The 13,676-nt window shown below is 38.7% G+C and overlaps 1 protein-coding gene across 9 annotated transcripts in view; it reads left to right on the top strand.

Moving 5' to 3' along the window:
* ATP8B4 (ATPase phospholipid transporting 8B4 (putative)) overlaps positions 1-13,676 on the top strand; it is a 279,642-nt gene that overhangs the window by 52,794 nt on the left and 213,172 nt on the right. Inside the window, exons 1-2 of one of the 9 annotated variants that reach the window (XM_045059338.1) lie at positions 4,527-4,981; positions 11,144-11,145. The exons of 6 other annotated variants lie outside the window; for them this stretch is intronic. In XM_045059338.1, the coding sequence (XP_044915273.1) occupies positions 4,773-4,981; positions 11,144-11,145 (211 nt within the window). In that variant the 5' untranslated portion in view covers positions 4,527-4,772. Of the gene's footprint in view, positions 1-4,526; positions 4,982-11,143; positions 11,146-13,676 lie in introns of those variants that run through there. 2 more of the 9 variants (XM_045059333.1, XM_045059336.1) reach the window with 2 other exon arrangements.

Raw genomic sequence — 13,676 nt, forward strand, 5'->3', positions numbered from 1 at the left:
AAGGCTTCTCCTCCCAGCTAGATTCTGAGCTTTAATTATTGTCTTATCTCACCTTTGGGAAGCTGAGGAATTAGCAATTCCTTAAGGGGAAAGGTACAGAATATCAGGTTTACATCAATACATTGTTCTTTTCTGCTGGTTCTTGGCCCTTCAAGTTTTGTCGGATTTTGTTGTTCTATATTTTCCAACATTTTGTATATTTCATCAAGCTGTTATAGTTGTTCTTAACAGATGGGTTGATCCTGACATAAGTTACTCCATTATAGTGGGAAGCTGAAAAACACATTTTTAATAATGTCTTATAAGTTTACCAGAAGACTACATTAAATATTACTATTCTGTAGTAGTTATATGCATATTTGAATATATCAGGAAGATCTATGAGTAAGGAATAAGCAAATGAATAGTGAGGTTGGGTAAGAAAATAGTGGTTAATGAATATGTTAATCAGTATCATCTGTTAGAATAAGGTTAAGCTTTAGCCATGACACGTACACAAAAGTAAGTCTACTGTGAACTACCTCATTACAGGAATAATAAAATTATAAATACTACTTAGAATCATATGTCATACATACTTAGTGGGTTTAGAACATATTTATAAATGCATTTGCTCCACTTCTCCATTTCTTTATTACTTAGCATTCCCAAGTGTGTAATATTCTAATTGTTATACTTTGGTTTTGTAAAAGAAAAATCCTTAATTTTATCCTTAGAATTATAATAATTTATTTTAAAGAATGCTTTTTTAGCCCTTCCATAGACCCACACCTTAGATACTTCTTCGGTTCAGTGTTTGAGTCAATATTTGGCATATGGTAAGCCCTTAGTGAATGGTAGCTGTTATAGTTATTATTTTGAGTAGTTTTTGTAAGTGCTATTTGAATTATAGTCTCCTGGTGGACCTCATTCTCATGTAATATTGTGTTTGCTATTAATTCAAACAGAATTTCCTAATTTAAAGGAAATTATAATTTTTATTTCTGGGCTTAACTTTGAAATCTGGACTCTTTTGATGGTGAAATAAAATCTTAAAGCTTATGAAGTAATTCCCAACATAGTGTTTTCTATAAAGAAAAGTACCCTTATTACCTGAAATTGTGTACTGTGATTGTAAATTTATCTTCATATGAATAAGCTAATTAAAACATCATGTTTCAGGGCTTTTGGCTGAAATGATCTTGGTTGACTATGTTGGTGGTTGTTGTCTTATGATAATCAGAACTTTGGTAGTTCTTTGACTTAGTTATCCGTCCATCTATCCAGCCTTTTCACAAGTATTTACTGAACATCCATTATGTGCCAGACGTTATTTCAGAAGTTTCAGGTACAGCTGTGAACAAAACAGGTTTTAAAAAGGAAAAAAACCTTCGGTCTATGTGGAGCTTACATTTCTGTGGGGGGAGAGGAAGAAAGCTGGTCAGCAAAATCAGTGACAAAGTAAATTATCTTGTACATTTGAGGGGCTTCAATTTTATGAGACTGACATGCTGCCTCTTGCACTAAGGAGGCAGGTAGGGGGATGCAGTTTTAAAAGGGGTAATCAGGGAAGGCTGCATTGAGGAAGACCTATTTGAGCAAAGATTTGAAGGAAGTGAGAGAGGATATCTGGAAGATATCTGGAAGAAGCATTCTAGGTAGAAGGAATAGCAAGTGCAAAGGCCTTGAGATGGGTGTGTTCCTAGTTGTGTTCAAGGAATAACAAAGACCACTGTGGCTGGAGTTGAATGAACAATGGGGAGGGTTGTCAGGGCTAGACCCAGGTTTTTTGTTTTTTTGTTTTGTTTTTTTAGGCCTAAATGAATACAAAATACAAAATTAGGTATAATAGAGAATATTTATTTACAGTAACAAAATAAATCCCTATAAATTACAATTTTCAATTTTGAAAATTTGAAAATCCCACGCATACCACAAAATCCAGAAAAATAACCTAATGCCTTCATTAATTCACTGTCCAATGCAACTTTATAGTACTTTTTTCCTATATTTTTGTCCCCCCATTTTTGATTGCCTCTTACAGGACCATTATTGATTACATAATTTTCTATAGAAACATTAGAAAGATAATTCAGTTTTTCCTCTAGTTAAAGTTATGATGGTTTAGAATAGCTTTTCAGCTTGATGGCTTCATATATGAGCTGCTACAAATGTACTTGCCATGAGTAGTCCTGCTACATATGGGCTTGTGTTCTATAAGCACAGAAATTGTAATAAATTTTAATTTATTTTATTCCATCCCATAGAAAAAAATACATGGTATGCTTATTATATATGGTGTCAAAAATACTAGATACTTGAAAATTCCTAATACTACTACTAGGAGATAAATTCTCTTTTGATTAGGAGTTGATGAAAATGAAATCTTTCACATACAATTTTACATGTGTGATAGCTGGAAGAATTCTGCACAGTCTGACTTCTGTGTCTGTATTGCAAACCTGTCTCCTCCATGATCCACATAATTCTGCTGCTAGGTACTGTAGGACACGGTCATATTGCTGTGTGACCTTGGGCCCTGCATCTTCATGTTAGACACTGGGTGAGTCCCCACGGAAGCAGGAGTATTCCTGAGCACCATTCCTACCCTGGGGGACCACTACTGACTTAACTCTGTACAGAATTGACGGTGTATCACATCAATATACTCCAGTAAACACAAACTCAATGCATTTCCAACTTGACAGCCTCTTATCTGGATCCTACTGCCATCTGACATAAGGCAAAGTATGATGGGGGAAATTAGACTGGAAGAGACAATGATCTTAGCCTTTGTGGCTAAAATATTTTATTTTTGCAAATCAAAATAAAAAACTGCACCTTCATTTTTATTTATTTTTTAATTTAAAAATTACTTTTGGGGTGCCTGGGTGGCTCAGTGGATTGAGTGTCCGACTTTGGCTCAGGTCATGATCTCATGGCTTGTGAGTTCGAGCCCTGTGTCAGGCTCTGTGCTGACAGCTCAGAGCCTGAAGCCTGCTTCAGATTCTGTGTCTCCCTCTCTCTCTGCCCCTCCCCTGCTCATGCTCTGTCTCTCTCAAAAATAAACAAACATTCAAAAAAAATTAAAAATTAATTTTATTCCAGTTTTATTAGGTAATAATTGACTTACACCACTGTGTAAGTTTAAGACATACAGCATGATGGTTTGAGTTACATGTATTGTGAAAGGATTACCACAGTAGGCTTGGCTGACATCCATCTTGTCATGTAGAGACAATAAAAAGAAAGAAGAAAAGAAGAAAGGGAGAAAATTTTTCTTGTGATAAGAGCTCTCAGGATCTACTCTCTTAACAGCTTTACCGTATATCATCCAGCAGTGTTAGTTACAGTCATCATGTCGTACATTACATCCCTAGTACTTATAACCAAAAGTGCCTCCCCACCACCCTGCCCCACCCTATAACCACAAATATTCTGATGTTTTTCTATGAGTTTGTTTAGGTTCCACATATAAATGAGATCATACAGTATTTGTCTTTCTCAGTCCGAGTTATTTCACTCAGCATAATGCCTTCAAGGCCCATCCACACTGTGGGAAATGGTAAGATTTTCTGAGCAAACACGTTTCTAGAATCACTCCCAGGGTCTGAGAATGGAAAGTGCAGGTGAGGTGAGCTGTAGCTCAAGCTTCTTTAGTTTCATGGTTATTGGCCTTTGGTGGTGGTAACGGGATGGTCATGTGAAGACCAAGCAGGGCTCTGAAGGCCATTGTAAGAACTTACTTTTCTCTTGCATTGGATGTTGGACGTTGTGAGCAGAAGAAGATGATTCTTGTGCCAGGCATATTAATGCTGCCAAAGATGTCCATGTCTTAATCCTTGGAACCTGTGAATAGGTTACCTTACATGGTAAAAGAAACTTTGGAGATGTGATTAAGGATCTTGAGATGGGATGATTGTCTGGGTTTATACCCACTGTAGGCCCACTGTTATCACAAGGGTCCTTGTAAGAGGGAGGCAGGAGAGTCAGAGAAGGAGATGTGACAGTGGAAGTTATAGGTCAGAGTGACGTGGCCCCGAGCCAAGAAATGTGAGCATCTTCTAGAAGCTGTAAAAGGCAAGGAACAGCTTCTCCCCAGAGCTTTTAGAAGGAGCTCAGTCCTTATGAAACACCTTGATTTTAGCCCTGTAAGCTCCATCTTCAGACTTCCTACAGAATAATGAGCTAATAAGCTAACGTGTTGTTTTAAGCAACTGAGTTTGTGGTGATTACTTAGAACAACAATAGGAAAGTAATACAATTGTAAAAGGATTACTGTGGTTGCTCTATTGAAAATAGATTACAGGGGCAGGGGTAGAAGTAGGGAGGGCCTAGGGGAGGCTATTACAGGAGTAGAAGAAGGGAGGAGGAGTGACTTTGACCGGAGTGTGGATGGGGGCGGGGTGGGGGTGGGGTTTGGGGAGGAGTGTGAGAAGTGGGCAGATTTCTTTTTTGCCCAGAGTTCTGGTCCCTTGTATCTCTTTTATAATATGTGTATCTGAATGCTTCACTCATAGGTAAATAAAGCAAAGTTCCTAGTTTTTCTTTTGGCCTTGTCACATGTGGTCCATCATTCTGTTAGAAGGGACAGTGAGCAGGAACTGGGGATGTCCTCTTGAAAAGTCCATATTTTATCTTAGGTGGCAGACTGCCTCTACCAAATTTCTTCTCTTTCCAGTAAATGGCTACAGCTCAGTTTGGATAAGGTGCTTGGCTAAACAACCTGCCATACTCCACAGTGTGTATCTAGCTGCATAAGTTCTCTTCAGACCTGCTTGGGACAGGTGGTGATGCCTTTTCACTATGCATCTGGCCTTGACTTTCTTTTTTTTCTGGTTTCCATGGTTCCTTGGGCCTCTCCTGTGCTTTCTTGCTGTGTGGGTATTCATGGGCATGTTCACCCTTTGAAGGCTGTTGCTGTCTTACTTGCTTTTCCTTCACTGTATACAGTAGAACCTTGCTCAAAGGACCTCAGTAAATATTTCTGGAAGAAATCACTGTTTTGGCTCCAGCAGATTTTAATTGCCACATGGATTCAGGGATCTGAGGCACAGAAACCAGTAAGTACTAAAGAAGTCCAATTTATAAGCCCCATGCATCTCAAAGTAACAAACATAAGCCTTGCAAAACACGGCTTCCTCTTTAACCCCTGAGATACCAAACAGATAAGAGACATCTTTACATTTTCTTCTTGTGTGTCTTTCTTTTCTACCTGGGGTTCTTTCCTCTCACTTGGTGACAGGTGGCTTGCTTTCCTTGGATGGCCAGAATGTGTCTCACAGGGGAAAACTAAATGTCCTTCAGGTTCATTTAGGCTCCTCTGATTCTTGGGATAGATCCTGATTTTTTTTTTTTTTTTTTTTTTTTTTTTGTGTGTGTGTGTAAGGGGATGCTGTAGGAAGATACAGCTCTTTTTCATCTTTATAGAAAACATTTTGATCATGGCCCAGTCCATAAAAATGCATTTTTTTCATTTGCTATACATAATAAAATTCTAAAAGAGTGGAAATAAAAACTAACAGTTTAGCACTGGGCCCATATGGGACAGGTTGCACAGAAAGCGGTAAGTTTCAAACAGCGGTTTGGGAGCATATTCTCAGCAAGGACTGCCCAAAGGCTCCAAGGAGAAGGCAGGTAGGTTCTTGAGGTTGGCCTCCACCAGGAAGCAGAGAGAAGCCTAGAAGCAGTGGAATGGAGGAGGTCACAGGGCTGCAAGGTTAATTGGGAGGGAGTGTGTGTTTGAAGTATACGCTGCAGCAAGGCATTCACTGAGAGAGTTCTCATCTTCCTCTCCTTGACCTCTGGGTGTAGTCACATGGCCATTTGTGGTTTCCCAGCCAGCTCTGAACAGTATCATCTGCCATCTTCTTATACTCAGAATCTCTTCCAAACAGCTTTGACAAGAAAGGCAGCTCAGTGTTTGAATACTGACTGTACTGCATACTCTTGCTGGGCCTTTGTTTACCTCACTTGTAAAGTGGAATTAATAATAGCATGTACCTAGTAACATTGTTTTTAGGAATAATGAAATAATGCATGAAAAATAGTTCATAAAGTATCTAGCTTTTACCAGTGCTCAATATGTTAGCTGTTATGTTGTAATAATTGCTAAATCTCCACTTGTGAATCTGTACTTACAGAAAGCAATGTACCATGGGCTCACATGAAGATGTATCAATTTTTACTTGTAACTTGTGTAATACAATTCATGCAATGGTGGAAGAAGAATGAATTGGTTAAATTTTTTTTATATTTTTTTGTGAAGCTATAAGTAAGCCATGGGAGGAATAGAGCTTCCAATAAATCAAATTTTCCAAATATCTGGACCTGATGAGCAAGTTGGCTCAGCCAAGAGGAAAACAAACCCAAGGCCTTTTAGTATTTGTTTGAATCCCCTAACTCTGTTTCCAAGCTCTTTTGTGAGGACAAGAATAAAAAAAAAAAAAATTGTGGGAAGATTTTTCTTTTTTTGCCTCAATTCTCTTCAGTTTGCTGTTCAAATGTCAATAAGTCCCAGCAGCCGCAGGTCACCACTGGGTTTCAATAGGAAACCCCAATTTAGGGCACATATTTTTCAATTGTATCAGAATGTGCTTTTGGAGTCAAATCAGGAAATCTTGGAGGGTGGGGAACTCTTTTCTTTAATGCTCTCCCCACTTATTGTTCTTTCCTCATGTCTTTAATGAATTGCTTTGGCTCCCAACCACACAGACCAGATTGTGAAGAATGAAAGAAAATTCAGAAAGGAAAAGCTTAAGTTATTGATTTAGCTTGAGGGCATTTTTCTGAGACTTCTGGCCCAACCCAAAAAACCAACAACAACCCCAAGCCCCAAACGACACTCCATGTTTGGAGACATTCTTCAGCTTTTGGATTGGGACCAACCTTGTTGAGGAAGTATCAGTTCCTGTCATCAGGGTTTTGTACAGAGACCCCAATTTTTTTGTGGTGCTTCATCATTTCATATTTTTGGGGATCTAAAGCCAATTGCCTGAAGATTGTCTCCCAAACCACATTTGGTGAAGGACAAAATGCTCTGGAGTTAATTGAAGAAAGACCATTGTGTTCACTAATTAGGAATTTGTAGTTGCTGTGATCGCTTATGGGTCAAATGGAAGCATTCTAAATCTTCCCCCTTACTCTTGGTCTTTTAACAGAGCTACTGCTTTCACTAACTAGTCTTAAATACTAATATGTTAGGCATTGTTCATAGACAAACTAAGGGGGAGAAAAAGGCTTAAATGAATGTTTTCTCCTGCCTGCTAGAAGTGGAAGTTGAATCTCTCTGTTTTTTTTGTGTGTGTGTTTTTTTTAATGTTCACTTATTTTTGAAGGAGAGAGAGAGCGTGATTGGGGAAGGGCAGAGAGAGGGAGACACAGAATCTGAAGCAGGCTTCAGGCTCTGAGCTGTCAGCACAGTCTGATGTGGGGCTCGAACCCACAAGCTGTGAGATCATGACCTGAGCCAAAGTCAGATGCTTAACTGACTGAGCCACCCAGGCACTCCAGAAGTTGAATCCTTTATAACTTAATAGAATATGAGGGAAAAGAGCCTAGATTAGGAGTTGGGTGTTGCCTCCAACAACCTGGGGAAGAATCAACAGGCATTTGCTAGTTTTCATTAAGAATATCTGGAAGTTACTTCAGATCCTCTTAAGAAATAATAATATAAGCAACTTTAAGACTGACTAGCCAAGCTTGGATAATTTCTTTTTCTCACCTATTCGATTTTTTTTTTGTTTTTTTTTTAGAAAGAAAGCAACACAAAGTGGCATTTTCTGAGGAACCACAGATAAGGAGAAGTCATGACTTAAAACATGCTCACACACACAGTTGGTAGAAGATCTCAGGCCTCTGGCTTAAAGATCCAAGGCACTGTTAGGAAATTCATTTTTATGCATCCCCACAGTCTTGGTGACAAAGAACAATTTCCAGTGGGGTTAAAAATTTCCAGCAGGGTTATGTCCTTCTCATCTTTTAAGCTTGTGTTTTAGTGATCAGATAACTGGTGCATCTTTTCCTTCCAAATGGAAAGACAAGCCTATGCACATACATAAGTGGGTATAGTTTTACTATCTGAAACCTATAATCTGCCCAATCAGATAATCATTTCAGGGAGGCATGGGGTAGACTGCAGGGCAATTATTTTGAAATTGAGTTAATTGGTAAAACATTTTTGGTAAATGTTTCCTAACATTTAACTGATTTATAAATGACCACTTCACAAAGTAAATGCTGTATCCTTATTTAGTTCTCTTGGATAAGGTAACAGGAAGCAATGGCTCAAAGATAAGCATTCTATGACTGCTTCATTGATTCTTTATTTGAATGAGACAGGCATCAGATTATACTGGCCTTTATGAGTTTTGGAGAGTGAAGGCTATTTCCATTATCTTATATGAAGTAGGACTTCACAGGTTTAATTACCTTTTTTTTTTTTTTCTATACCTATGTTTCTGTATTCTGAAGCAGATTCAAAACAGGTGTCTAAGATAATTCTGCCTCTGCTAATGGCTTTTCTCTTTGCTTGCTGAAATGATGAAGGATAGCTTCCTATCTAGGCAAATGTCTTTGTTAGGCTCCTCAGCTGTCACAAAAGGATGCTACACTTTTACCAGCTTGATTTTGGGTCTTAAGAATCTGTACTCAGCTAGTAACAGCACAGTAGTTCTTCAGGTATTTTTCAAGAATTTCAGTCTGACTGTTAAAAACTGAGAACAAACTGAGGGTTGATGGGGGGGTGGGAGGGAGGGGAGGGTGGGTGATGGGTATTGAAGAGGGCACCTTTTGGGATGAGCACTGGGTGTTGTATGGAAACCAATTTGACAATAAATTTCATATATTAAAAAAAAGAATTTCAGTCTGAAACTCATAGTCATTTAGCATGTAGCTAAGTGCAGTGGAGAGAAGTATGTTTAGGATGATTTCTGGAGGGACATGTAGTTTATCTATTTATATAAATATCCTAAAATACATTCCTGAATTTGATCAGCTCAGTAGAGACTGAGTACAGAGACCCTAGTATTTGGCCCTCTGAATTGTGTTTGGAAGGACATGCCTGCAATTGTTACAAAATACAGCTCTAAAAAACTCATTTTATGTTCTTTGTATCAAACAATGACTTCTTTATGAGGATTTGTTAGAGATATTATTGTTTGAGCCAAGAACTAATATATAATTGTACTTTTCCTGAATAACTGGTTTATTTTTACCATATAGGCAGTGAAATAAATGGAAATAGACCAGCTTTTCCTTTTTCTGTAGAATTTGTGGCCCACTTAGAACAGGTATGTGGGTGATCATGTCAGGTAGTTTTATTTTCCTTCTTCACTATAGTTGATTATCATCCTTGCTTCTATATCTTCTCTCACATGACTTTATTTTTAATACTTAAACTATTTTCCTTTTGTACATTCTTGAGTTATTTTGGAGATGTATTTGTACATAAACACTTGTATGTCAGAAAGTGTTCTTATTGCCCCTTCACACTTGATTATTTGGCTGGGTGTAGAATTCAAAGCTCAAACATATTTTTCCTTAAAGCTGGAAGGCATCACTCTAATGTCTTCTATCATCCTTGTTATTGATGAGAAATTTCATGTTAGTCTGATTCTTGTGTCTATAAGGGCTAGCCATTTTTTTTCCTCTTCTGAAAATTTAAAATATTTTCTATTTGTCTTTGGAGCTCAAAATTTTTTGCATATCTGTCCCTCCATTTTCATTCATCCTCTTTGAAGAGTTATATCTTAGACTGGTGCAGGGAAATTTTCTTCTGCTTAGTTGATTATTTCTACTTATCCATTGTTTATGTTCTCTTCTCCTAAGTGTTCTTTGCACATCTTCCTCCTCTTTGTCATTTTACTATATATTTGAAGAGTTTTCTTCAATTTATTTTTCATTCTGTCTATCCTACTATAAAGTTTCCCATTAAATAATTTTTAATTTCCAGGAACTCTTTCTTACTTTCTGCTGTCTTTATACCTATCAGCTTGTTTTTGCTTCATGGGTACTATGTCTTCTTGAATATTTTCAAGCTACTAATTAGCATAAAAAACATTTTCCCCACCTGTTTTTAGCATTATCTCTTCCTCTTGCGTCCTTCCCTTTTGTGCTATTGATTTTTTCTCAGATGTCTGGTGACTTACGGTTGCTGGTTTGTGTTTACAAATGAAGGACTAACTAGATACATGAGGGCAGTTGTAAAACCCTTTCCCCCTGCCAGCCCTCTTCTCTAAATTGGAGGGTTCGTGATGTAGCCAGCTCACAGGGAGGTTTTTCTGAATGTCTCAGTTTGTTCTGGCTACGATAGTAGAATACCATAGACTGGGTTGTTTACAAACAACAGAAATTTATTTATCATGGTCTGGAGGCTTGGGAAGTCCAAGATCAAGGTGCCCGTAGTTTTGGTGTCTGGTGAGAGCCTGCTTCCTGGTTCACAGATGGCTGTGTTCTTGCCATGTCCTCATAGGATGCAAGGGGCAAGGGACTCTCTGGGGCCTCGTTTATAAGATCACTAATCCCATTCATGAGGGCTCTACCCTCATAATCTAACCACCTCCCAAAGGCCCTCAAATACCATCACATTAGGAATGTTTCAACATGTGAATTTTCTGGGGTCACAGGCATTCAGTCCATAGTCTGGCAAATCCCAGAGCTGCCTTTGTAAGGCAGGGTTTACTAGGACCTGAGTCTCCTGTAGCTGATGTGGAGGTTCAGAGCTGCTTCTCTTAGGTCTGAACACCCACTCTTGGTTTCCTTCCCAGGCATGTTGCCTACTCTCGTTAGTGGGCAAAGTTGGAGGGTGTGAGTGAGGGGCCCACCTAGCTCAATTTTTCTTTAATGTTCTGGTGATGCTCAAAAACTAGACTGAACAGATAATTTATCTTCCAGTACACTTTTGAGAGTGAAAGGTGATCCTATTAGTTACTTTGCCAAGACAATGGGCATGAACTGGGACTGTCACCCTATGTATAACACGTTTTCGACCTTTGTATTTATTGACTGAATTTGGAACTTCTCTGGGGCTTCACTGGGAATTTTTAAAATTTTGAACCCCTTCTAGCCTCCACTTGTTTTCCAAAACTGTTACATTTTTATTCTTCAAAAAAGAAAAAAAAGAAGACCTATTGCTGCTATTTCAGTGAGGCCTGAGTGGGAAGAGTGGTAGAAGGACATATTTAGTTTGCTATCTTTACCTGGAAGCTCTTTGAACTGCAGTTTAACATATGCTGGCTCACTATATTTTATACATCCTTCTTTACACTTTACACTTTACACTTTTTGGAACCACAAAAGTTCAGTGATAATGGTTATGTAGCAGTGAGCTTATCCTAGTAAATCATTCATCTCCTAGTGGGTACTTTTCTTTCAGAATTCTCACAGCTGGAAGGTTCCTGAAATGCCTATGGAATATTGGGCATTAAGTCATTGAACCTCTGAACAATGATTGGGAGTTGTTTATTGAGGATTAATTTTCAGCTTCCTCTTCTTACATGATGTGACATATTGCCAAGAGAGGTTTACATCCCCTCACCCACGGTCATAGCACATGAAAGAATGTCAGTTCTTGGCCTAGCAGAGTTAGGTTAAAGGCACAAAGCTAAGGGATGTAGAACCAAAGTCGGGATTTTGTAGAGCTAAGTGAAGGGATAGAAAATAGGATGCCAGAGTTTATTCATAAAGACTCAGTTCAGAAAGATAGTACTTAGAAGTACAGAACCAAAAATAAAGATTTAATAATAATGATTTAGAAGCCAAAAGAAGACTTCCTGGCTCTAACAAAATCTCACGGGACAAGAGCAAGAGCAAGAGCAAGTCCAAGTTCTTGTGGATACGGAGAAGAACATTCAAACTTTCCTAGCGCAGAAATTACTCTTCTGGCCCCTTGGGGAAAGGGCTATTCTCAGTCCTTGGGGAGGGTGCTTACAGGGAGACATTGGACAGGAGTCAAGATTCTGGTGTTTGGAGTGACTAAAATTAGGTGCATAACTATAGAATTCTATCCCTGGATGTGTTCCTTATAGTGTGAAATTTAAAAATAATGACCATCTGAATGTGTGTGAGGTCAACTAAAGGCAATTAATGTACAAATTAGCATATCTAATTTTTGACTTACAGCTAAAGTTAATATTTAACTCACAAGCAGGATGCCAGGTGGGCCAGGTTAACTTTCATCCTCCTAATAATATCCATTGTTTTCCTGTCAGCAGTTTTACCATGCCTGGGTGAAGGTAGGGATGTTTAAACAAATCATCCAGCTTTTTAAGCTTTAAGTCCCCTCACCCTCCAAAATACCATTTTGGGCTTTGATATTTTTGCTCTTTGTTAGGGAAGCAATAAAAAGGATAGGATGATGCTTTGATAGCCAGGGTTTGAAATGTTTCCTGCAGGGGATGATTGGTTCAGAGGTTGCCTCCTGGTGAATTCAGGATTTCAGAGTTACATATGTTAGGGACAAGCCCACTCAGGTGTCATCAGCTGTGGACATCAGTCCAATATTGTTATTATCAGAAACTAGGTGAGCTAGCCTTGAAAACAGGAATAGTCACAGGGAACTGACTTAATTACATAGGTAAGAAGAAAGCCATGTAGGTGGATGTCAAACAGACCTTTCACAAAAGGTAGAGAGTCAACCATAACCAAAGACAGGGTGTCATTTGTCAGAAGCAGTCTCCAGATATAAACGTAGCATCATATTTTGAGACTTAAGCCAATGGGGCTGTAGAGACAGATTCCTCTTAGACTTTGGGGAAAAAGTTGTCAGTTCTTACAAATCGTGGTACCTGGCCTAGGGAGGGTAGTGGTGATAAAATAGGTTCCTTTCTTCCTCCCTGCTTCTCTTCATTTCCCTCATCTTTGTCACCTTAATTCTACGTTCAGCTCTTCCTCTCTTTGCTTTCCCCTTGCTCTTCCTTCCCCCATCCCTAATATATGCCTCTAAGTTACTTTCCACCCTCCAGTCTCCTTTATCTCTGTGGTTAAGTACCTTCTCCAAACTCAGACTCTTATTACTATCCCTATAGTTTTTACCACCTGTCACTTACCCAGGTGGAGAGCTGTGGGATTAAGGGGGTCCCAGGTGAAATGGTGAAGTCACTTATCTTGAATGTTCTGCATTGACATCTGGTGTTCATTTTGCTGGTCTCCATTCCATAGCTTTCATTAGTCCATCATCACCCTTTTGTCAACTCTGAATTTAGTAAAATGGAGCAAGAACTTGCTACTTTTACTACAAAAACATGCTCTACTGGTGTTTCGGGGGCACTGTTTTTCCTTTGCCAGTGCAAATTTTAATTTTTGCACCATCATAATCTTTGAGTTTGTTGTTTTATTTTATTTTATTTTTTTATTTGTACTGGTGTTTGCATTTTTTTTCCCAGAAGATATTTTGGCTACTTCCAGCAAAGGGCAAGTCTCAGTCTCCTGATGATGTGTAGTTCCTCTGAATATGCCTGGGTGGTTCAGTCAGTTAAGCACCCAACTCTCATGGTTCATGGGTCTGAGCCCTGCGTTGGGTTCTGTGCTCACAACATGGAGCCTGTTTGGGATTCTCTGTCTCTCTCCCCTGATCAGGCACTCTCTTTCTCTCAAAAAAAAAAAAAAAATCTTTTTTGCTCAATGACCAGAAGGTCAGTGACCTCCATGGCCACTTCAGTATGGTTTTGTTTGGCTATACAGTATTTTGTGACTTGGTA

This window comes from Felis catus, chromosome B3, assembly GCF_018350175.1.
Source record: "Felis catus isolate Fca126 chromosome B3, F.catus_Fca126_mat1.0, whole genome shotgun sequence".
In the NCBI taxonomy this organism is placed as follows: Eukaryota; Metazoa; Chordata; class Mammalia; order Carnivora; family Felidae; genus Felis; species Felis catus.